The following is a 25,835-nucleotide window of genomic DNA, read 5'->3' on the forward strand; positions in this document are numbered from 1 at the left end:
TTGTATAGTCCAATATTGATTGGGCATGCGGACCATAGAAGGTTTTTTAGGTGGTCTATCTTCATCAGTTCTTCCATTCAAGATACGCATGCCCAAATACTCTAGGTCAATCACAAATTGAGTGCCTAATCGATCCTTACGGGTCCTTGACCCTCGTTGGAACTGTTGCGGAACACTCCAGTGCATGTTATCTGATGTTAATATTTAGTCTTCCTCCACGGAGTATATCAAGTTGGAATTAAAGTCTCCGGTTATTATTATGTTATGTTATGGCTCTGTGTTGCGTAGGTCCGTTATTACATTGCGCAATAAAGCGTTTTTTATCTTTTTCACCCGATTTTTGGGTTGCGTCTAATAATTAATCAGGATAGTTGTCATATTATTGCTTGCAATTGGGCCTGACAGTTTGATTACATTGAATACTTGGATCGGGAGAGTTGAGTTGTTCCGACTTAATTTTTAAAGCTGATGACACATAGACCGAAAGACCACCGATGGCTCTGCCGTAGATTTTACATTTTTCAGCAGGTACCGAATAGTGCATAAAGCCGGCCAGCGCAATTTCTTCTTGCAGCCATGTCTCTTGTAAAGCGATTATATCGCAATTTGCCCATTCATCCAAAGGTAATCCATCCTCCAGCAATCTTTCAGCTCCAGCAATGTTTCATGATAGAACGTGTATATCGCTTTTTTCCACTTGCTTAACATTATCTGTATATATGGTCAGTTCTTCTGCTTGTCATTTAAACTGGGAAGCCATTTCCAGTGCTCCATTGGAGATCTGGCATCCCCCCTCTTTCTGCTTCCACTCCTTCCTGGGTGAGGACAACGTCAGTTGTATAGAATCGAGTAGACAGGCTTTTGAGTAGCCAACTCAGCCGGTAACCTTATCTGTTGCAAACTACAAGTTTTCTTTAACGGAAATGGATAGCGAGGGGTGACGGGCTGTGATAGATGAATACCCCATGTTTGAAATAGGTCTGATCTTCCAAGTATTGTTTGCGCAATCCCCTGGGTTTTCCAGGTGGTCAGTGTCTGTTCACTTGTTAAGTCATTTGACCCTGTTAGAAATTGAACTCGTTCAAGATCTATGGATTTAATATCTCTTAACTCCTTAATTTAAGCCATTACTTTCAGGATATTACACCTATTTAGTATATCATGACAGCCCTGTGTCTTGTACTCCAGATAATTGGATAAAGGTCAATACCAGGCTTAGGAGAATTTGTCCTTTCTCTTTGCCATCCGGTTGGATTGGTTGCGATATTTCGTTATTCATTATGCAGAAGCTTAACTTGCACTGACTCAAACTGCTCTTTGTTCCAACTAGCGATCTTGAATTATCGCGCCGACGGTTATCGACCATATCTTGGTCTCCCGTATCTAGTACCGTTTGTGAAGGGGAAACTGAGTTTAATTGTACCCCTACTTCGTTTCGATGCTCCAGATGTAATGGACTGTTGATGCTGGCTGGAACTCCAAATTTTCAGCCGTTTGATTTGTTATTTCAGAGAATTGAGGTGTTAATTCGGTTGTTATTACTGTAGGTTTTATATGCCCATCAGTGTTGTCATTTTCGGGAGGGAGAATTATGTCTTGAGGTAGCATCATGGTCCGGGTAGACTTCAACTGCATGATCACTTTAGAGTAAGGATCACTATTTATATTCCAGTTTGCAGTTTTACTGGGCTTGTTACTGGGGCCAGTGGTAGGCGAATGATATTCTCTCAGCAGCGCGTCTTGATGATTTATTGCTGCATTTGAAGGGATTGTCGCGCTGGTGGTTGCGAGCTCTTGGGTTCACATTTGCTCGTAGGCTTTTCACTAACGGAGTTGGTGACTTTTTCAGTTGCATCTAACTGGATTTCCGTGATGCAGTCTTCTTTAATTATTTTTGCTTTTGAGTTTCAAAAAAATGGGAAATAACCCAATGCCTGACTGAGAGTCTGCATCGCACTTCTTGTTCCTAGCCTTCCGTTCAAGTTTTCTTTTTCGCTTTGTTAGTCCTTGTTTTATTGGTTCTGAGGAAATTACCTCGGACGTAACTATTTCATTTGAATCGTTTCTAAAAGTATCATTGCCTAACCGAGTTTGTTATCGGCTGATGGTTGGCGCACGATTTTGAGATTGCCTAGTTGATCGAGCATTGGGTCTGGATAAATAAAGCATTTGTTGAGAGTGAGTATTTGTTCTAGTACAGTTGGTAATGAGCTTAACTTATCGAGAACTGGTCCGCAAGGGCAAGTAGGTTGAGATTGAAAAGAATCTGATTGTGTTTGCACTCTGTTAATTAGATTGTTCAAATGATCTAATTTCGTATTTATCCCGGCTATGTAAGAAGCAATCACATTCATCAGATCTATCTGAAAGTCCAATTTGTCAGATTGCATTATTAGAGTTGCCGTTGAGGTTTGTAGTGCTTTTAGTAGAGGAGCGACAAAGTCCGGGAGCCTACATCCTCGTGGAGCGTAGTCTTGACCTCATTGCTTAATGATTTATCCAGCCTCGCGTTTGCTGATGGTAACAAAAGATCACCGAGGCCCACAGGACTCGGATCCTGAGCACACCGCACAGCTGTCTCTGCGCTGTCAGCGGACTTAGAAACGACAAACAATTCACAGCGCCATTGCGCAGATAGGCCACGCCCCCTCATCGCTCGGTATACAACGCTGAATACAAGCGCTGTCTGCCATAACCTCGTATCCTCCTGAGGCGGAAGCCGGGAGTTAGCTGTAATTCTTTTTAAAACTTTGTGTGTCACTTGTAATACTGCTGATTTTAAAAGCACCTACCTGCCCTGGCACCACAGGACTCGGATCCTGAGCACACCGCACAGCTGTCTCTGCGCTGTCAGCAGACTTAGAAACGACAAACAATTCACGGCGCCATTGCCGGCGTGCAGATAGGCCACGCCCCCTTGGAGGCCACCCCTCACGCCCTCCCTCAACAAATCATGTGCATTCACCATACGCGCAGCAGGCGCGCCGGAGGCGCGCCTAAGGCAAGCCCGTCTTCGCCAAGACATCGCCTCTCGCCGGTACCCCTGTTCAAATCACACGGATGGCGTACCACTAAGATAAAAACCTACCTCCTTGCACTTAACCCGGGCCAACGCTGTGACAAGCTAGTGGGCTGCATTGGACAGACCGATCTACATTGTAAACCTTGTAATTTAGTCATATCTAAGCCGAGCCTACCTCGACACAAAGCCAGCATGAGAAAACATACTCCGCTCACGATCCTCCAGCTTAATGTCAGGTCCCTGGTAAAGCACCACCCTGAGGTCAACACTCTATTGACCGATGAAAACCCAGACATACTGTTCCTGTGCGAAACCTGGCTCAAGGATGAGCTAACCAGCATTCCAAATCTCACGCTGCCGGATGGATTCTCTATGAGATCCATCAATAGGGACTCTAGGGGAGGCGGCATTGCCATTATCTACAGAACGCTATACTCCTGCTTCTTTCTGAAGGAAGACATCACGGGATGTGAGTGCGCCTGCTTCAAAATCACCACCAGCCCTCACTTCTCCCTCTCAGGTCTTTATCTACCGACCCCCGGGGCCCACCTCTAAATTCACGGAGGAACTCCTAGAGGTAGCCCACGCCTTGATCATGAGCTCCGCCAACTTTACCATTTTGGGAGACCTTAATCTCCACTTTGACTCCACCTCGGATCCCACCATCAGTAACCTCTTGGCGGACCTAACAGCCCTACAACTGATCCCTCTTATCCAGTCCACCACACACTCTGCTGTTCACCTACTCGACCCTGTTTTCACCAATATCTTGGAAGCCAGAGCCGACCCACCTAAACCCATGGGTTGGACTGATCACTTCCTCATTAAATTTGTGATATCGGCCGACATCCAACCCAACAAGGACTCGCCTCCTTCCTGTCTTAAGCGGCCCTGGCATAAACTACAAAATAAGGATCTCTTCGCTATCTTAGGAGAACCTACCCTCCCAACCACTAATGACATTAATACGTCCTATGCCTCTTTCCAAGATTGGATCACTAAAGGACTCGATGCCCTCATACCTGCCAAATGGACTAGAGGACGCAGCACCCCCTCTAACCCATGGTATGATGATAATCTGAAACTTCTTAGAAAGGAATGCAAAGTAGCAGGACGTAACTGGAGAAAGGACTATATGGACAAGGACAAAGCATTCTACCTGTCCAAACTAAAATCATACCATAAAACTATACGCGCAGCCCGCGCATCCTTCTACGCCAAGGAAATCGACTCCAGCTCCAACCCTACGAAAACCATTTTTAGACTGGTTCAAAAGCTGCAAAACTGTGGCAATCCTGTCTCGTGCATTTCTACCACTCAGCAGTGTGAGGACCTCGCCACCTTTTTTATTGAAAAGGTGAGGAAAATTTATATCACCTTCCCACAGAATCCTTCTGACTGCACTAGTTCCTCCAACTCTTCTTTTAAAGGCACCATACTTACATGCTTACCTGCAATTTCCCACGGGGACCTAGCTAAACTCTGTAGAAAGGTGAAATCAGGCGCCCCTCCAGATCCCATGAGACCGGCTCAATTTCTAGAGGCTCTGGACTTCTTTCTTCCATCCTTGGCCACACTCCTCAACCTCTCCTTCTCTTCGGCAACTGTTCCTACTTGCTGGAAACAGGCATGGGTCACCCCCATTATTAAAAAGCCGACCCTGGACCCCACAAAGCCGGAGAACTACAGGCCCATCTCACTGCTTCCCTGGGTGTCCAAACTAGCAGAAGCCCATGCTAACACCGTACTATCAGACCACATAGCCCAAAATAACATCTTGGACCCCTCCCAACACGGGTTCCGGCCAGGGCATAGTACGGAGTCCGCCCTTCTATCCACCACCGAACATCTCCGGAAGGTACTAGATGCCGGTCAAAGTGCTGCGCTGATCTTACTTGATCTCAGCGCAGCCTTTGACACGGTCTCCCATAACATCCTGCTGAGTCGCCTGGAAGATATAGGGATCAGTGACCAGGCACTCGATTGGTTCCGCTCGTTCCTGACGGGCAGATCCTTCCGTGTCTCAGCACCCCCGTTCACCTCCCGATCTCACTCTATCGGCCAAGGAGTCCCGCAAGGTTCGGCACTCAGTCCATCCCTTTTTAACCTGTATGTGCAGCCTCTCGCGGCAGTGGCCAGAGAATGGGACCTCACGCTGGTGTCGTACGCCGACGACACACAGCTGGTAATCTCCCTCACTGAGGCCCCCTCAACCTCTGCCAAGAGATTCAGGGATGGACTGGCTGCAGTCGCCCATTGGATGACGGGTAACTGCTTACAACTGAACGCAGGGAAAACCGAGGTGCTGCTCCTTGGCAAGAACCCCAGCTGTTGGAGCGACCACTGGTGGCCATCCTCGCTGGGCACCACTCCTCCCCCTAAATCCTTGGTAAAAAACCTGTGAGTCTGGTTGGACTCCTCGCTGAACTACCAAACTCACACCAAAAGAGTAGCAGCTACGTGTGTTGGCCTACTAAGAAGCCTTAATCCCATTCTTGGGTTCTTCGATCCCAAAACACATCAGCTCATAGTCCAATCCATCATCCTCTCCCGGCTGGACTATACTAGCGTCCTATTGTTAGGCGCAAATAAAGCAGAGACAACTAGGCTTCAACGAATTCAGAATTCTGCGGCCAGGGCTATTGTTGGCCTTCCAAGAAGATGCTCTGCTAGAGCTACCATACAAAGACTCCACTGGCTCCCAGTGGAAGCCCGAATCCAATTCAAGGCCCTTACCACTGCCTTTAAAATCCTCAAAACTGATGGCCCTGAACTCCTCCGCCCGCTTCTAACACCCTACACCCCCAGCGCAACTTGCGCTCCCTAGGGCAACATCTAGTAGTGGTTCCCCGCACGAAACTCTGCCGTGTCGGGGGTCGCTCTTTGAGTTTTAGGAGCAAAACTCTGGAATTCCCTTCCCCCGAACATCCGCAGCCTTGACAATCTGTCCGCCTTTTGCAAGGCAATAAAAACTCACCTGTTCCCACTGCCTTAAACCCTTGACCTCCCCCCACCCCCTCAGTAGGTTATGCTATGGTTTCTCAGCGCCGGGACGCCCCGTTGCTGGGGCAGCTGTCGCGCTTCAACAAACTCGTAACATAACATAACATAACATAACATAACATTGGCCTGGGCTGATTTTCCATATGGCGCGTGCAAGCGGATTGTTGAACCTCTACATAGCCGCCCTTTTCTGCGGCTACAGCTACCTCCGCATGGGCTGAATTTGTGTCAGCCAATCGATCATTCTCTTTACTATTATCCAGACCCCCCAGGATATAGCGGCATGGATTAGCAAATTTAGCGGCACAAAAATGGAAATTTAGCGGCACAAATATGGAAATTTAGCGGCAATTTTGCGGCATTTTATTTCGCCATTTTTCCTACAACAAACACAGATATCTTCGTTTTTTTGGTTATTTACCAACATGAAGCTATGTATATTTGGTTTATTTACAATGTAGACACTTTGTTTCCCTTGAAAAGCAAAAGACTGCCCGTCAGCAGCCCAGGGCAGCAAAACAGCATTACAGGCATCCTGCGTTGCGTGCGGCAAAACGGTGCTTTATATCGCGGTGTCAGCGCCTCTCCAGTGCAGCAGCTCAATTGGCACACCTTGCATAAAAAAAGGTTTGGATCTTTGTTGTTCCAGCCTGTCCTTGTCGCTCTCCTCTTCCCGCAGCAGGCCCTGAATATAGGCCGTGTACACAGCGCTATCTATCTCCAGCCCGTCTAGCCTGCGTCCCAGCCACTCCTGGAAGCCAGACTCCATTCCACACTGGGATAGTGCTCTGACTGCCGGCCAGCCAGCCTCGCCGCCTTTGCAGTAGATGACCTGTTGACAGCCACTGGAGCTGTATTACGCACTGAGCTGTACGAAGCCTATGCTTGGAGTTGTGGATAGCATGCTCCTCTAGTCTACAGGGCACAACAGGAAGGATCCTGTGGGATGTAAGTAGTCGTGAGTCGGGGGATTTTGTGAGCTGCAAGATGTTGAGAGCTGTGGGTTGGTAGGAACTGCATGCGGTGTGAGATCAATGATGTTGATGCTGTTGTGATGTAGTGCTCGGAGCTGTAGGAAGCTGCGAACTACAGGATGCCTGGATTTCTGTGAGGTGCTGTGGGTGTTTGCATTTGGTGAGCTGTAGCATGCTGTGGACTGCATGTTCTGTCAGCTGTGGGATTCCCAAACTCTGTCATAGATAACTCTATCCACCACACATCCCGGCACTGCATTGCACCTCCACGCCCACTCTACACTGCACAGCTCTCGTTTCCAGATGTGCATCTGTCACAGCTCCCTGCTGCCTTCACGGGTCTCGGTTCCAGCGCACATCCCTGCACTGCATTGCACCTCCACGCCCACTCTGCACTGCACAGCTCTCCTTTCCAGAACAGGGTTGCCAACATGGCATGGGTGCAAATTCAAGACGGTAAGGTTAAAAATTCAGGACAAAGGGTCAAAATTCAGGACAAAATGTGAATAAATGTACGTTTTCCATACACATCATAGGAAGTTGCGCGATAGTATAGCCTTCAGCTTTCAGTACACGCACTTTTTTACCGGATGTGTGACTGGGCTGGGACCTCAAACTCAGCTTCACCCTAAGCTTTTCACGGGTCGTCCAAAACCCATTTATAGCTACAGGAGGCTTTGTGTTTTTTTATTGCCTCCTGCAATGTCAGTTCTCTGGCTAAGTAGCCCATTTGCAAGGTGTTGGAGGATAGATCATCTGGGATGAAAGATTCAATTATCACACAACGCCCACGAACGAATAGTCAGCAGACGTGCCTTGTGTTGTCATACTCTCATATTGCACAAAAGAGAGACAAAACAAGAGGAATTTAGAGTGTAACGGAGAGAGAGCGTTTTATAATCTATGCAAGGCCTAACGCAGTGATAAAAACGAACTATTTGAGAAGGGCTTCACCTTCCCAAAAATGAAATCGGAATGAAATTAGAAAATACTTATTGTTTTCATTTTCAGGTTTGTTTCATTTTCCTAGCACCTTGAAACTATTCTTAATAACAGAGACTACTCAAACAAAATCTGAAGTGGAAAAATTGTATCTTGAGACTAGTTTCTATCAATGATTCAAATTTATACTCTAGCCCGCCAAGTCAGTCTTCTTACATCATACCAGGTAATCTTTATCTTAAGTAAACCGTAATATGCGAATTTCTTGAGCTTTCCAGCCGCTCCCCCACGTGGGCCCCATCCTGACATCTTGGCCTGCCGTCAGGCCGATTTCTAGATTTTCGAAGAGGAGGAGGAGGGAGGAGGGGGGGGGGGGGGGGGGGGGCGTACTCACACCTGCCTGCCGAGTTGTCATGTGTTATGCGCGGTCTTTCGGGTTCTTTCGCCCCCTGACCCGGTGTAATGTCCGGCTGTGGGAGAGAAGTAAAGTGTGTGTGCACGCAGTGCTGAACACCGTCAGGCCCCCAGGCAGCAAGCAAGTCTCTTGGGGCAATCAGACAAGGCAGATGGAGAGAGGCGGGCCGGTATCGGCAATGGAGCTAAGAAGCGTGGGAGTCAGTCGTGCTGCATCCGCCTTGCCCTGGGCTGTATATGCGGCTGGAACCCCACCCTGGGTCCCAAAATCAGGTCTGTCACTCACCACCCGGGCCGTCACCAGCGCCCAGCAGGTTCCCTCTCCGGTGTTGTTGGGAGGTATTCGGGGTCTGAGTTATGCAGCCAGGAGCAGTCCGTGCAGCCGTACTTAATCGCGGGGACTCCTGCGTTACACAGACCCCCCAGGATATAGCGCATGCATTATCTTTTATAAAAATGCTGCGATTTCTATAAAAGTGCCGATTTCGCGGGCACTTTTGTAAAAAATCGCGGCATTTTTACAAAAGTGCCGATTTCGCGACAAACTGCGAAATCGCGAAATCCTGGAGGGTCTGATTATCTGTTAAATTGTTTAAGTTGGGCCAAGGATGAAAGCTCGAATGTAAAGATTGTATATGATGGTCTTGTTAATTGTAAATTATTTCCAAACTTTGACATTGACTAGTTGAATTTGTCAAATGCGGTTGCTGGATAGATATCTTCTTTGAATCCTCAAAAGCAGAATGTACAGTAGCAGATGTAATTATGCTGCTTTTTTTGTAGTCTAAATTATCCAATTGAACTGGTGCTTTGGGTGAGACGCAATTTCCACTAAGTTGGAACTTTTGATTCCCTGCGGTAGATGAAGTAGATGCATGAGTGGCATTATCCAGCCACTGTTTCTTTACTGCTAGGTTTTTTGCGGGGGCTATGGGAGTTGATAAAACCACAACATCCCCTGTTAGGGAAACAGTGTAGAGCCTGGATCCTTCAAGAATTGAAAATGCAAACTACTTAGAATGTTTTTTTTGACACAGATTTTTTGAATAGAGAAGCAATTGGGGAAATTAAAGGATTTTTCATGTTGTTAATTGCTTTGTTTCCAGTTGTTTTATCAAGTCTTCTCCGTTTGGCCGATCCCTTAGGGGCACTAGACTTTTCACCGGGGACCTTCCTTACTTTACCAGACCGCATAGTTGTTCTGGGGGTCTAGATTTGGTAGACTTATGTGCTGGGTGACCAAAAGGATATCTTGCGGACTGCACGCTCCCTCTTTGCAGCTGTGTCAAACCCCTTGCAGCCAGCGGATCCCCTGCCGAAAGGAGGAGGCACCCTCTGCGACACTTTTACCTCCTTTTCTGATTTTTATATAACTACGCTGTCCCAGTGCTAGGAGTTATTAAACCACTTTCAGTTTTTTTTGCGTGGAATAAGCAGTCTATAGGGGGCTGGGGAGCACATACAGGTCTAGTCACGTCTGTGTTATCGCAGATGCTATGTATGCCTGGCACTCAAGCTGCGGTGTCCGGTTTAGTCACCTGCTCAGCGCCAGTAAACAAAGACCGGTGACTCCTCTCCTCTCTCCGTTGCAACGCCCTGGTTCCCCCAATACTTCAGCACGCATAGGATAATACAGTCACTGTGTTATGCTGTATAATGCTGCTTACCGGATTTTCCACCGGGTTTTCCACACGCTGCTTGTTTGTGGCAAGAGTTTAGCGGGAGTATGGCAATACGCTGTTTTCGCCGTTTTTCCCAGTTTTCCGCTAAGCCCCCGCTTTCTGCTCACGGCTCGCAGTCTCCAGGAACTCCTGAGCTTGCCACCAATCAGCCGAGCTGCCCAGGCTCTCCCTTATTCCGCGGGAGTGGCAGCCCCCCTGCAGCCCCAAGCAGGCTGTCTGCTAACACCACTTACAACCACCTGGGCCAAGACCTTCAATGCCGGCCGGCCGGAATGCAGTAAGCAGGCAGGGCAGATCAGGACACAGAGTGTAGGACACAGGTTGCAGGGTGCTGGGCATTGATTATGAGGAGCTAGGCACCCCTGCAGACTTTCCGCTCACCCACTGCTGGACCTGCTTTGCCGGCTGCCAGATAGCGGAGGCTAACTCCAAGGGGCTGTAATTCGCACCGCAACTCTCACCGCACCGCAACTCTCTGCTGCTCATGGGTTCAACACGCCCTCAACACCCCCAGCTGCAATGGCCCAATTCGGCTCGGCTCAAGTAAAAACGCCGGCTTGAGCAGCACGCCACAGCCGCTGCGTCTTCCTCGCTGCCTTGCTCACACGCTGAGCTCCGTGGACTGGATTTTCTGGATAGAGGAGAAGCCTATAGGAGGTCCTGTAAGACTTCTTTTTCCGTCATTTCTTCCTCATCAAGATTATACACAAGAACAAACACATTTTAGATATCTGGAATGTGTTCTATTGGGAGATTGGTTTCTTGTTTTTGTGTTTGGGGAAACTGATTTTGAAGGTTTACATGCATGTATTTTTGCCTACTTAACTTGCCAAATATTTATAATTATGAATCCCGGGGTCTGGGGAAAAAAAAGAGAGGCAATTATTGAGTAGTGCATGTTCATCTTTAGTTATTCAGGATTGGAACGATTGATTATTATGAAGTTTACACCACCATTCAATTCATTCTTTTTGCTCAAATTGCATAGACCTCACCTCAATACGACATGAAACATGGCTGCAGGCTTGCACCTATTTTTTAAAACCGAGGAAAATCACAGAAATGCAACACTCAAGGATGCTATTAACAATGAATGAACTGTGTCGGAATAAGGTTTTCCTTTTTAACCACCAGTTTTAGCAACACCAATGCGGAACTGCCACGGGCATATCTTTTTCAACAAATTATGCTAATATTGAAATGGGCTGGTGGAAAAAGATGATTACTTGGGGAGCAAAAAAATCAACAGGAACTAGATAAGACTATAGGTCAGATATATAGACAATTCATGAAGTACTTTGAAAAGTTGAATCAAAACAGTTTAGGACTATCATTTACCTATTCAACCAGCAGCACTGGAATTAGCTTTTTGGATATACAGGTCTATATGGAAAAAGGTGAAATCCATTCACATAGAAAAGAGACCCTAACTAACAACATTAGTGGCTTCCATTCGACACCACTGATCAAAAGTATCCAATATGGTGAACTGATAAGAATGCTAAGGAACTGTTCCAAAGATGAGGACGCAGAAGCAAAGTTTTCCGATACAGTGTACAGTTTGAGAAACAGAGGATACAATCTAAGATCTGCTCAAATGTGCAGGAAAAAAGAAATAAAGCTTGTGCAGACATGGATTACTCAAAGAGAAAAAATAAGCATCAGTACCCACACATCAAGAACACTAAGCACCAAGATTTATAATGAAAGCAAGAAAATTACCAAATATAATCCCAAAACACTGGCACTCAATATTCAAGGATCCAGACATGGGCACATGCTTAGGACCACGTCCTTTAGTAACCTACAGGAATACCAAATAATAAAAAGACCAGCTGGTGCAAAGTCATTTTCAAGACAAACTCAAAAGAATTGGTTAGAAGAATGAAACAATAGCTTTACAAAATGCAAAAAAGTCACAAGGCAAACAAAATTGGGATTAATATGCAAACTATCACAGATAAACACAGCAAATGAATCACGATCTCCCATGTAATTGCCTAAATCACTATGTTTACATCATTCAATGCAAGGCTGTGAACTACTATATGTAAAAAGCACTATATGCATGCTTAAGAGAATATTAGAACACATAACCGTGGTCCCAAAAAAAAAAAAAGATCTAATCTATACAACAGACAAACATCTTGCCCTATGCCAAAACAGTAAATGGAAAACAATGTGATTCTTAAGATTGGATAAGATTCCTCACAACAAACATGGAGGTAACAGAACACAAAGATTAAGACACTTGCAATCAATTTATATTATCAGATTTAAAACCAAGACACTGACAAGTCTGAATAACGTTCAGGGATTATATTTACATCAAAATCAAGAAACTATTGAAATATCAATGAACAGGTCATGAATGAATATGAACATACCATGATGCCCATTGCAGTGTTAGTTTAGAGTGCAACAAATCAAGAAAGTGAAATGGATATACTAACTATGATCTAAAAACAAAGATGTTACTAGACCTAAATTAAAGCTATAAAAAATGTAACTGATTATTATTATTTTTTTTAAGAGACTAAGCTCTTAAACAATAATCATGGTCAGATACTAGTTATAACCTTGATGTAATTTTACAATTATTGTACAATGCTGTTATATATTTTGAGTTAAGCATTTGTAAAAATACCATTCATCAAGTACTAAACATGTTACTATCTGTGTGAAGGCGCACAACACAATGTAAAAGAAAATGCTGACAAGAAATGTAAAAAAAAATATTACGTCGACAAAGCACTACCTCCCTTTTTTTGCTTGTAAATAAGTAGGGTGAAACTCCAACTCCCACAATTCTTCCTTATTAGCTGCTGTGGGAGTAATATATAAACATTTTTGGAGAAAAGACTTGCCTACTGTGAAAACAACCCAGCGAGGTTGAAATGCGCTGGTGGAGCCATTTTGTTAAACAAAGGAATATTAACTTTGAGATTAAAAAGCACTGGCAGTTGTGAAAATATCACATACAGAACAGTTGCAGTGTAGGTAGAAAGAAACACTAACTCAAAGCTCGGATGGAGAAAGGCAGATTTGGATCAGTGCATTGGCAGTGTTGAAAAGTACAAAACTATTTAAAAACAATGAAGAGATGGACATATCAAAGTTCACCCCACCTTATAGCGGCTGTACAGGTCCTCCAAATCTTCGGGTTCTGGGCCCAGGAATGAGAGTCCAGTCTGGGGTCTTGATACAGATAAAATAGGAGTTTCATCCTGACATAAAGGGCAAAAAAAAACAAGTCATGCTAACATTTGTCATCGACAGTAAGGTATCTGCAGACTAGAGGTCACCCAACGATTTGTGGCCAGTGACTTAGTCTGCAATAGTGCAATGCAGCGGATCAAGTACATAGATAGCATGCAGGGCAAATAGCACATCAACCTCACTTTTTTGACTGGCAAATTGGTGTGAAACAAATGGATTATAATAGGAGACATTTTAACGCACCCTACCCACGAAACACATTTTTTTTCCTTTGCAAGTGTATACTCCTTCAATTTATTGTAACCCAGAATGTAGCAAAGCACATGTAGCTCTAAAATTAGCGCTCAAAAGAGACCTCAAATACATCACGGAGAATAAAAACGCTAGAACTATTTATTACAATAAAAAAAAAAAAAAGGATATAAAGCAGGAGGTATGGGATACTCTTCATCAAGCTTGCCTCCAGAAGGATAATACAGGATTCTGGAAGGCAGTGAATGCCCCTTTTTTTGTTGACGGAAAATCGGACAAGATAGAACTAGCAATAGAGGAAGCTACCTGGGTTACCTATTTTACCGGATTATATGAGAAGGATAACTTATCCGGGAATTTAGATATTGAACTACATGGCGAGAGGGAAAATACGCCGGTGGAAGTATTTCCACTGGATAATAACTTTGAATTATCCGAGGTGGAATTAGCCATATCTGAGAGCTCTGGGGGTAAGGCCACTGTTGATATTTATAAATCCAATATCAACTTATGGGCCCCCCTCTTAACTATTGTGCTAAACTGCACAAACAAAATTGGGTTCCCTTCCACATGGCAGGAAGCTATTGTGGTCCCCATCTTCAAGAAGGGTGACTGTTACGACCCTAAATGTTACAGGCCAATTTCGCTTTTAGATTCTTTTATGAAAGTGGCGGGCAGGATCCTTTTAAACAGGTTACAACAATGGGCGGAAGACACAGGGGTTTTATTGAAATTTCAATATGGTTTTAAGGCAGGATTGGGCACAGTAGAACAAGGACTTAATTTAGCTATAATTATTGGTAAATATGTGGTCGCAAAGGAGGATAAGTTGTTCTTAACATTCGTAGACTTAAGTTCAGCATTTGACTGCTTAAGTCACGAAATTTTATGGGACACACTTTTACACGTGGGAATTGACATGAGCCAACTTAATTTTATCAAAGAACTGTATAGTGGGGCAGGTGCAAAGGTCCGGTATGGCAGCAAAGGAGAGTGTACTACTAAATTTCCCATAAAAAAGGAGTCCGCCAGGGATGTATATTGGCGCCTCTTTTATTTAACTTATATTTTAATAGCATAGCATCCCACTTGTTGCAAGACAAACAAGATTATCCACAAATTGGAGGAAACTTAGCCCCAATCTTGTTGTATGCGGACGACGTTGTTATTATGGCAAGGACCCAAGTGGGTCTCCAGAGATCCCTTATGGCCTTCTCAGACTACTTGAATGCTAGAGGCTTAAAAATCAACATTAGTAAAACCTTTAGCATGTGTTGTTCTAAAAAGAGTAAGGGTCAATGTAAAATCTACCTGTCAGACACAAAGATTGAAACTATAAAAACATGTTCCTATCTAGGTATAAATTTCGACAGGAGTGGAACTTGGACTGCAGCTGCTAATATGAGGAAATTAGCCTTCTCCCGCGCCATTGGCACTGTGCGCAATTTTGCGATAAAGTTTGGGGGACGACCAGTAAATATTCTGCTTGATATCTACAGATCAAAGTGTGTGTCCACCGTGATATATGGCTCAGGTATTTGGGGGATTGCGGACCGAAACAAGATCCAGCGATGTGAAAATGCTTTTGTCCGCTATTTGCTAGCACCAAAGTCAATTTCTACTTCTGTTCGCCACAAAGAGTTGGGCCTAGTTTATGCATCTGATCTTAGAAAAGTGAGCCCAATATTGTTGTGGCATAAGGTCTGGGTTTCTCAGGAGACAGATTTGAACAGGGATATCATTCAGGATTGTTTGAAACTTCAGGGGAGCCTAAAAATTGAGTGGTTGTTGTATGTAAAACGCTTCCTCAAAGATATTGGCCATGCCGAATTCTTTGAAAACCCACCTACCTTAACAGCAATTTCAAGGAAAAAGTTGAAGGAAATCTGCCTATCTTTCTTAGGAAATAAAAAGGTGGCAGTTGGAGGGCAAGAAGAGCTCGGTAATGCAAAATCAATTAATGTTACATGGCCAGGGCTTACAGCAATACTTAGTGTGTAAACAAAGCAGTTACACCAGGATGCTATTAACCCGCTTCAGAGCAGGGAGTCTATTCAGATTGTTGACCTTCCCTGAAGTTAACACTTGGTCCAAGTCTTTGATCTTGTGCCCCTGCGAGGACGTATCGCACCAATCAACGATTCATTGCATCTTGTTTTGTAAATTTTATATCTATCAGAAAAAAGTATTTAATTGCCTTACTTAAGAGCTGAGGAATGAGACAATGTAGACCGGCCTTATTAAGACTCCAAATGTTAGAGGACGAGATAACATTGTATACTGTATCAATGTTTAAAAAGGTATGATGAGATTTAGACTGACAATGAATTGAGTGATTTTTAACAATTTTTAACATTTCAAATAACTTTACTTCGGTCCTATATTTGATTTTAAATTGTCGTGGATTGCGTTTATATGTGAAATGTAATGTTTCATGTAAACTGTATTTTATCTTCTTGTGCTTTTATGGATTCTTAAATTGAAACCAAATAAAGCTATGTTTGATTTGATGTAAGAAGTTAACGCCCATACTTTCAGGCGTGTGCATGATTTACATTTAGCTTCCTTGCATGCACCACCTGTTTCACCCTGGCATTGTTCTTTTCAAAGGCATTACAGCAATGATGACTTACTTCAGAAATGACCAATAATTCCCACTATGGTAACTATAATCATATACACTTCCCAATCCTACTGCATCTACTGGTGACTTCTAAGATGCCTTGAATAGGCTCAATATTGTTAGGAAAAGTTTTTCAAAAAAGAAAAAAAAGGTGTCAATTTATACAAGTACAAATCACATTCTATTCTAATTACAGAAACTCGAACAACTATATTCAAAAATGTCAACTGAAATATTAACAAGCATTTACAATGCAACGGTCTCGGCATTGCAAAAGTTAGAGCTATTAGCATTGTAAATGACAACATTTTTATTTATATGTTGGTTTTGAAAACAGATAAATAAATGGCATTGTCATTTACAATGGTAATAGCTTAATCTCTCGCAAATGGCACACACCAAGACAGACCCACACACAGAGCCAACCCCCACACACACAGCCACACACACACACACACACACACACACACACCCACCCAGAGTCACACACACATTGAAAATGCAATAGATCTGGCTTTTGATCAAGTTAAAGCCATTTTCTTCGCTAATGGTATTGTATAGCAAAGAAAATGGCTTTGACTTAATGAAAGGCAAGACCTATTGCATTTTTACATGCTTGTTTTCCTCTGTCACTTTAGCCCAAGTCTCCCAGGAGAGGGTTGTCTCTGCACACAGTAAATGCAGGTAGCAAATGAAGTGAGAAAATAAATGTACTAGTGCGAAAGAGAAACAGTTCATGTGCACATCATATGGCAAGAACACAAATCCCATCACACCTGGGAATACTGTACATTGTGGGAATTTTGCTGAGACTGCCCTTCCCCCTCCCCCTCCCCGTGTTGATTTTGTGTTTGTTGTATTTAGTTTCAAGTGTTACTACAGGCAACTCAAGTGAGCCGCTGGCTTTAGGAAGGTGAGAGCTGGCAGCTGCTGATGGTACTCATTTCATCAGATGTGAGATTCTGATCAAATTATGTGCCTGACAGGTGCTTTGAATTGCCAATGAGAAAATAAACGTGTAGGCACTAGCTAGTACCCTTCCTTTGACTTCGCCCCCTTTCAATTGCCCTAAGGGCCTCACAGCAGTGTCTGATTTCTACACCTCCTGTGTAAATGCTCCGGTTACTATAAAATGAACGCCTTGAACGAGGTTCATTGGTTTTCCAGCCGCCGCCCCTTGCCACTTTTCCAGGTGTCGGAACAAAGTGTAAAATAGAAAAGCAATAAAGACGGCGGCTGGGCAAATGTAAGTTCTTTGGCACACCTGTTAGCCGGGTATCCACGGACAGGACAGGGTTGCGGATGCCCTCTCTAGTCGGGGCTGTGCAAAGATTTGTCTTTGTTCTGTTGAATGTCAGGAAAAGAAAAAAAAGATGCTTATCAGGGCGGAGCCGCAGGACAGGACGTGGTGTTACTTACTGCAAGGGCTGCCGGCTTTGGAATTGGGGAAAGGGGTTCGAGTCTCAGCATCATGTGTTTTTTGTTAAATCCCTAATGTCCCCGTGCCTAAAACTGAATATGTAATGCAACTGGTGTTCATGTAAAGCGCCCCCATGCTTTCGGGTCGAGTTCGCGCTGTGTAACATTGCAAAAAAAAATAAAAAAACCAACGGAATCCCTTCCCATCGTGGCTTCTGCGATCCTGTTTGGAATATAAATCACGCCAACACCTCTTACATTCAAGCTGGTCCTATCACATATCAGCGCCGCGCGCCTCTCTGCAGACTCCCCTTGCATTCCAGAGAGGCGCGCGTCGCGATCCGGTCTGCCATGCCATGCTGTGGAGACAAGACCTGGCCGCGCGCACCATGTTATCCTATGGGGAAACGCTGCGCGCGGCCAGGTCTGGTCTCTCTACGTCATTCTGAGACGGCTGAGACGCAGACTATAGTTCTCTGGCGAGAACGCGCTTCGCGCGTTTCTAGCCGAGACCTAAAAACCAGGTCATAAGCTTATTCGCTTATGAATGCATCAGTCATATTTTCTAATCATGTATTTATCAGTCGTATTTCTCTGGCAGATATCACATTCTAGTCCCTATTGATTGATTTGTACAGTAACCCTAATAAAAAGGTACATACAAAAACACCTATTTAGCGAGATGGTTTTAAATAGCAGCAGAGACGCAGTAACATGGTAAGAGTTCAACTCACTTAAAGGATGCATGGAAAAAACGTTAGCAGTGGCAAAAATACAAGTGAAAAGTGGCACCATCACTAGAAAGAAGCATGGTTTCAAAAATGAGGTGGGTAGATGGAGAAAGTTAACTTGAAAATTAAAAGGCAAGTTTGGCTCATTACAGGTTGCAGGCGATGATATTACTTGTAATTATAAAGGTCTCATTGAAAAACAACTCAGATGCATTATGTTTGAAACTGTGCACCACATTCCCTCTGTTTGGAGAACGGTGACAACACTGACACAGAGGTAAACACTCAAAGAACGCACCCCAAGTGAAGAACTCTAAGACAACTCCCAGGCTGAGGGCTTCTGTTATTGAGGGAACAGATTCATCGCATCCCTGGCACAACAAGGACAAGTGCCTGTGACTCTTAACTGGTTCCTTCGGACTGAAGAAAGAGACCAATCACTCAGACAGGGCTCATTGTGTATCACTTACTATGAAGCCAATGGCCTTAACCCGCTTTTCCAAAGGAGGCCCTTCCTTGCAGTAGGAGCATAGATGGCACTCCTCAAGAGGATTCAAGTAACACTGATAAAGATATTCCAGCATTTGGAGGAGCACCCGTCTCACACAGAGGATACAGTCCTAGGTGTAGAGAGAGGGATATGTGAACGATAAAGATAAGGTCAAGAATGTATCACACAAAGGTGAGGGGACTAACATTATTCAGCTATCCAAATATTCCCTGGGAAGACAGACACCGATTTTGCAGCGGCCTCCTGTCAGTGAGGAAAACGTTCTAGAACTCCAAGAGGTATTCACACTAGTCACAGCATTCCAGGACAGCACTGCATTATCAAACACTTTTTGTACCTCCAGGTTATCGTTGTATTCCAGGCTTTTTTAGCAGTAACAAATTCCAAACCGGTCTGAACCTGGCGAACGGTCTCAAAAGTCACCTGAGGCAATACTATATGCATCAGACTACTAAAATAACTATATCAATCAATCAATCATCTAATTTGTAAAGCACACTACTTATCTGTGAGGGTCTCAAGGCGCTGGGGTGAGGGGGAATGCTGCTTTGCTCGAAGAGCCAGGTCTTGAGGAGTCTTCTGAATGTCAGCAGGTCTTGGGTTTGTCGTAGGTGGGAGGGGAGGGTGTTCCAGGTCTTGGCGGCAAGGTTGGAGAACGATCTGCCGCCAGAGGTCGCTCTTCAGATGCAGGGGACTGTGGTGAGGGAGAGGTCGGCGGAGCAGAGCTGGCGGGTTGGGGTGTAGAAGCGGAGTCGTCTGTTGAGGTATGCTGGTCCGGTGTTGTGGAGTGCCTTGTGTGCGTGGGTGAGGAGCTTGAAGGTTTTCCTCTTGCTGAGGGGGAACCAGTGCAGGTCTCAGGTTGGGAGTGGTGTAGCTGCGGCGAGGGATGTCGAGGACCAGGCATGTAGAGGTGTTTTGGATGCGTTGCAGCCGTCTCAGGAGTTTGGCCGAGGCTCCAGATTAGAGGGCATTTCCGTAGTCCAACCTCATGCTGACGAGGGCCTGGGTGACCGGTCTTCTCGTTTCGGTGGGGATCCACTTTTAGATCCTGCGGAGCATGCGGAGGGTGTTGAAGCAGGAGGAAGAGACTGCGTTGGCCTGCTTCTTGGTGAGGGTGGAGTCGAGGAGGACCCCCAGGTTGCGTGCGTGGGTTTTGGAGCTGTTCCCAGTGCGGTCGGCCACCAGGAGTCGTCCCAGGCCAAAGGGGTGGATCAGAGGACCTCCGTCTTGTCAAAGTTCAGTTTCAGTCAGCTGTTCTTCATCCATTCGGCGACGGCCTTCATTCCATTGTGGAGGTTGGTTTTGGCGGTGTGGGGGTCTGGTGAGGGAGAGGATAAGCTGGGTGTCATCGGCATAGGAGATGATTTTGAGGTCGTACCAAGCCACGTGTGACTAACTATATTGCAAGTATTTTCTATGCATGGTTATTAATATATTCCTACCATGACATTTTTTTAAAGTGACTCCTTGTTTGAACAAACAAAATCCCTGGAAAACGAGTAACCAATGTTTTTAAAGAACACTACCAGCCCTAGATCAGACCTAGCCACACAGGAGGCTTTAGCAGGGAGGATAAGTACACAAATAAACAGTGCTACTGTAATTATTTTTGTTGTGCATAGTGATAAGCACCATTCAGGTAAGGAATGGAAGACGTGAATAAATTACATAATGGGCAGGCACAGTATACAGCCAACAAAAGACAGTTGACAGTTGCAACATTAAAAAAGCAGCACAGGCATCATTAAGAGAAATATGTTCAAAGAGATCTGCTTTACACTAGGAATGAAGATTGTTTTTTAAGAATATGCAGTGAAAAAGATCACGACCAAACCATTAGTACTGGAAACAGAAAACTCTGGCAATGAAGTCACTCTGGTATGAAAGTGGCAAGTCAATTTGATGGCAATCGGTGCAGCCTGCTATATGTGTTGTAAAGTGCTGGGAAAATACCATGCTCAAAGCACAAGCAGATAAACCACTAGGACATTTGAATAAGTGAGAGAATAGAAGCCTTCACAGGTTCCCAAAAAGTTAAGTGTTCGAAAAGGGAAACTGGGGGAAATGTTATCAGTTAAACTATGGCATTACAATGAAAAACAGAAGAATAGGAATAGAGAAGCAAATAAGAAGTCGAGAAATGATTTACGTTACTTCATTTAAGAAATTAAGCACATCAACATAAATAGCCAATACTATAACAGGTAGTAAAGAATGTGCTAGATTATGATAAAAGGCCTTTAAAACTATGAGTTTCTTAAAGGTTGAGGGTAAGGTGCCAGAATTCCAAACTGCAATTCGTTCGATTCCTCACAAATCCTTAAACCGGATCACAAGGGGATATTTATGCTATTAGGAAACCACCGAAGCAATGGTACAGACAAGACTTACTGAAACGCAGGCCCACAGGAAGCGATATGCTTCAAGTAAGTCATGATAGGAGTAATTAGGGTGGGAGGGTAGGCAGGAGGTCGGATGGCAGGCAGAGAAAAGGGTAGGAAGCACGGGTAGACGACTATCCCTGTATCACAGATGAAAGTAGGAGTAGCGAAAGGAGTCCGCTTATAGAGGAAAAGGAGCAGGTAGGTGATTGTTAAGCAGTGGCCTGCAATCACAGTTGCATAACTCTGTCTTAAAGTAATTCAGGCTTTAATCTAATATGTCTAGGGTAACCAGACGTCCCGGTTTTCAGAGGACTGCCCCGATGCTTTTCATAATTTTTATTATGTGTCCCGGTATTTGGGCCAAAGGTCAGGTCAACCTGCAAACTAGAATTAAATGGTATGCTCCGCTTTCAGAGGCTGAACAACTGCAAGTCATCTATTTGTTTTGTCAGGCAGCTCCCAGCAAAATGAGAGAGTGGGAGCTGCGGGGTCGGCGAAGGAGCAGGACAAGTGCTCCCCTATGCAGACTTATTCCGCTTGCCCTCATCAGCGTTCCTCTATTCAGACCTATTCTGCTTGCCCTCATTAGTATTCCCCTGTGCAGACCAATGTTCCCTCTAATTATTTTCCTCTGTGTGCGGCAGTGTAGGGTCTCTGTGCGCTGCAGCCATGGCTATGTGTGCCAGGAAACAGACCACACTTGTGGGTACAGCGCCAAAAAATCAATCCAAACTTTTGCTTAAAATAGTAAAAAGACAGTGCATTTTCACACATACAGCACCACGTTAATGGTCTTAAGGCAGATTTGCAATGTGGATACACACGCCATGACATGAATTGTTTGCACAGGAGAGTACAGTTTGGGTTTAGAAAAGCACAAGACTCCAATGGTGTTACCATCATAAGATTTTACTGCTGTAGGTGTAATGTTACTTGTTGTATTATATATCTGGATGCAGAGACAGAAAGATGCAGCAAAGTACCAACCGGGTAGCACACTATCTAAGCAGAAATTCCTTAACTTCTCCCAGCCAACTAAAAGTTCTCCCCCCCTCAAATATTCATGCTACGGTGAAAATTCTACACCAATATCTTGTGGGAAATTGTTCATAGTCACTTTTCCTTTAGGCAATTTTCCTGTGAACTGATTGTTTTGTGAAGTTATTTTAACCTTTGCTGTTATTGGTCTGTAGTCCTTATTTGGTTCAGGTCAGATCAATATATAATGTAATGGATTTATTTTGTCTTCCCTTTTCTGTGCAGAAAAGGCCCCGAGGATTAAAGTGATAATAAACTTGAAATTGACTGTTCCCTACTTGAGCCGTTTGAGGCAATGCACAATTGTCTAACAGACAACTTTACACAATACTCAACAAGGGCGTTAATAACCACCAGACACTCCCTGTGAACGTATTTCACTCTTTCAGGTTCTTTTACTCCTTTTCAGTCGTACTTTCATTCAGGTCATCGTTTGTCCATCTATCTCTTCTTCCTTTCCCCTTATGGTGGTTTTGATGGTCTAGATTGCAGGGGTGGCTGGCACATGTAAGAGGGGGAAATAAATTAACAGAAGACGGGACAGGTAAAATTAAATAAACAATAAATAAAACCACTTACCTTCCGCTTGCCGATATGTGGTTTTATTTTTATTTTTATTTCATCTCACCTATCCCGTCATCTGTCGACTTACACCTCCCACCCCGCCTCACCGCTCTTACCTGTGCCGTCTGCGCCTGCTGGCTGGACAGCTGTCACCAGGCAGGTATTTGAGAATTGCTATAGAGGGGTTTTGGCTCTGCCCACATGTTGGTATCCAGAGTTATATGTTTTGGCAGGGCAGACGTGCTTCCTCACAAAAAAGTGTAGCCCGCCCCACAGCTGTGATCATTTTTTTTTATTTATCCAGCGGCTGAGCTTGCTTGACTTTTCAGGGACACACACATTATAATTCTGTAAAAGTGTCTTAGAGAACTAGATCATTCATGGTGCTTTTCTCTGTCAGCAGCACAGATGGGAGTAGGGCAGTCTTTAACCTACATAAATTCTTGGGTCTGGCTTGATAGTGCAAATGACACCAGAACTTTTAACCTACGCCAATATGATTCTACATTTCTTTGTGTCCACAAAATACATATCTGTTCTAGTGCTATATACTAGAAATGATTCACTTTTTTTTGTGTGACGTTTTATATAGCGGTGGTATCAACGCGCTTTACATGAGCACCATTTACGTTACATACAGACACATTCATTTTTGTTAGGCACAGGGAGATTAAGTGATTTTCCCAGAATCACAGAATGTTGAGTGTCCCTGCCGAGACTCGAACCTGGTTCCTCAGCTCTGAGGTCGATTGCACTAGCCGTTAGGCTACATTCTCTACACATTACTGTCCAATATGCCTTTAAAGCTAGACCTACTGACATTGCCAATGCTTGAATATCTCTTGTACTGAGTTAAAGTACGAAATATGGGCGGGCCCCACCAGCAATAACCAGGGGTAGGAAGGGGGTAAGAGGGGGGGAGGGATAGAGAGAGAGCGCAAGAGAAAGGGTGAGAGGGAGAGATAGGGAGCGTTACCAAGGCAATACACAAACTCGCAGGGATTACAGGTCAGATAGCGCAGTCGGTTCATGTGCAGGCTGCACACATCGCTCTTTAACCTGAAAGACAGGTATGACTCCCGGCAGTTGGGCACATCCTTTCATCCTTCTACACTTAGCTCTGAACAAGCTGAGTTGAGCAACAGTGACATCTTCTAGTAACTTGAAGCGCGCACGTGTCATGTGCAAAGGGAGCACAAGTCACCTTCGCAAACACACGCAAAAGATCACACAAAAAAACACAGCAGAGCTGCAAACTACTCAAAATCTATCAGAAGTTCCCGATAAAATCAAACATTTTGGAAAGAATTGTAAATCTTACGAAACAAGAAAAATCTGGACAATAATCAACAAATAATAAAAGCGTCACAAAGAACCCACTAAGCAAAAAATACAACATACCCCTCTCCGAACAAACATTCCATTTCTTAGGTCCTAAAAACACTCAATCAGAACCATATGCATAAAGTGGGATCATATAGAGGAATGTACACACTCGAGTGCACACAAATGCTGGTTCACGCATCACACAACCCAAATACATGCAAGAATACACACACACGTATGGCCAGCAAGATATACAAAGTTTGAGGAACCAAAGCCACAATCTCCTGAGGGAGTACCCATACTAAAATATATGCACAAGTGTATGCCAGCACAAGCCCTCAGCCTCGCTCCATTAAGAAGAAATGCAGCGAGCCCAAAAGCACGACGTGCTTTTCAACTTGATGCCTGTCTTTTCTTAAGCGTGGCTGAGGGCTTATTGTGGACACTTGTGAAAGTATTCCTGTTAATTGCTGCACCCTCCTGGGCTGCAATTAACAGGAATACTTTCACAATAACCCACGATCAGCCCCCAGCTGTGGCGTAATTAAAAAACAAATGAACAAGTGCAGGAGACTCTTGCTTTAGAAATCCGGCCCGCAATTAGAAAATTACCATTTTTCGCGCTGTCCGTTTTAAAAGCGGTGTGAATGCTCCCCCGCAATGTGTGCGCGCTAAACTCAGGACACTGCGCGCTCAGGGTCACAGAGCTGGGCAGGCGCTCGGGTTACAGGGAACACTGGTGCAGACTTATTCCGCTTGCCCTTACCTGCACTTTTTCAGCCACGGCAATTCCTAACTCCTCCATGACTCGGGATTTCTGTTACTCTGCCGGGAGGCACCGCAGCAGACTTAGGACGTCACTTCCGCCCACCAGTGCACAGGGGACGATGGGAACTGTGGTCCTTTATTAGCCACAACAGAAACGATCTCTGTCACCGTATACTTGCAGACGTTCCCCTCAGATGCCGCCCAGCTTTGAACTAGACATACGTCTCTGCCCTCTGAGATACTGCTCTGCACTGCCTCATGGCTACCTACGGACTGTGTGTCAATTACGCAACTGCTTGCGTTGCACCTTCCTCAAGTCCCTACATTTAAAACCATGCACATGCGTAATAAGCCGATAGATAGATTTTTAATCAATTGCAAAACATCGTACTTTTTCCTTTTAAAGGGTCCTCTCTCACTGTCAGTCAGTAGCAAGATGGCGGGTACTCATAATGTAGAACTAGAAATGAATTTTTGATGTTGGTGACGTAAATCCCAAGCGCTGCAATGACTCGTCCGGTAACGTTTACCCGTAAGAAAGGCCAGATACTAGGACGTACAAAAAACCGACCGAACCCTGGCAGGTTGGGTTGGTCACACTCATAGACATAGCGTACAGCCAGACACATGTACTAAACTAAAGGAACTCCTAACGAAGTTCCCGTCTAGTCCTATTTTTGTTTCCATGTTCATTGTTGCTTGGCTGGGCAAGGCAAGTTGTTTCAAACTGAAATATAACAAGCATTGCTGCTATTTTCTCAATAAATGTCCACTATTCCAGAAGAATCCTATTGTGTTTGAGAATTGTGGTTCAAGTGGCCTGTGTGGAACGGGGAGTACAAGATTGTCATCACTAATGAGAGCTTTTCCACCATCCCGATGTGTCCACGCGGAGAGGGGTTAATCATATTGCTCATTTTTTTTATTGCACCCCTTACTGGAAAGGAACCTTCTTAGAATCTG

The 25,835-nt window shown here is 44.5% G+C and overlaps 1 protein-coding gene across 1 annotated transcript in view; it reads right to left on the reverse strand.

The window, feature by feature from the left end:
- The window catches only part of PSMC4 (proteasome 26S subunit, ATPase 4), a 113,334-nt gene extending 88,159 nt beyond the window's left edge, over positions 1–25,175 (reverse strand). Inside the window, exons 1-2 of the mRNA XM_086930046.1 lie at positions 24,871–25,175; positions 13,166–13,264 (exon numbers count right to left, since the gene is read on the reverse strand). Of these exons, the coding sequence (XP_086786172.1) occupies positions 13,166–13,264; positions 24,871–24,909 (138 nt within the window). The 5' untranslated portion in view covers positions 24,910–25,175. The remainder of the gene's footprint in view (positions 1–13,165; positions 13,265–24,870) is intronic.
- Positions 25,176–25,835: the final 660 nt, after the last annotated feature.

This window comes from Lissotriton vulgaris, chromosome 7 (assembly GCF_964263255.1).
Source record: "Lissotriton vulgaris chromosome 7, aLisVul1.2, whole genome shotgun sequence".
NCBI lineage: Eukaryota > Metazoa > Chordata > Amphibia > Caudata > Salamandridae > Lissotriton > Lissotriton vulgaris.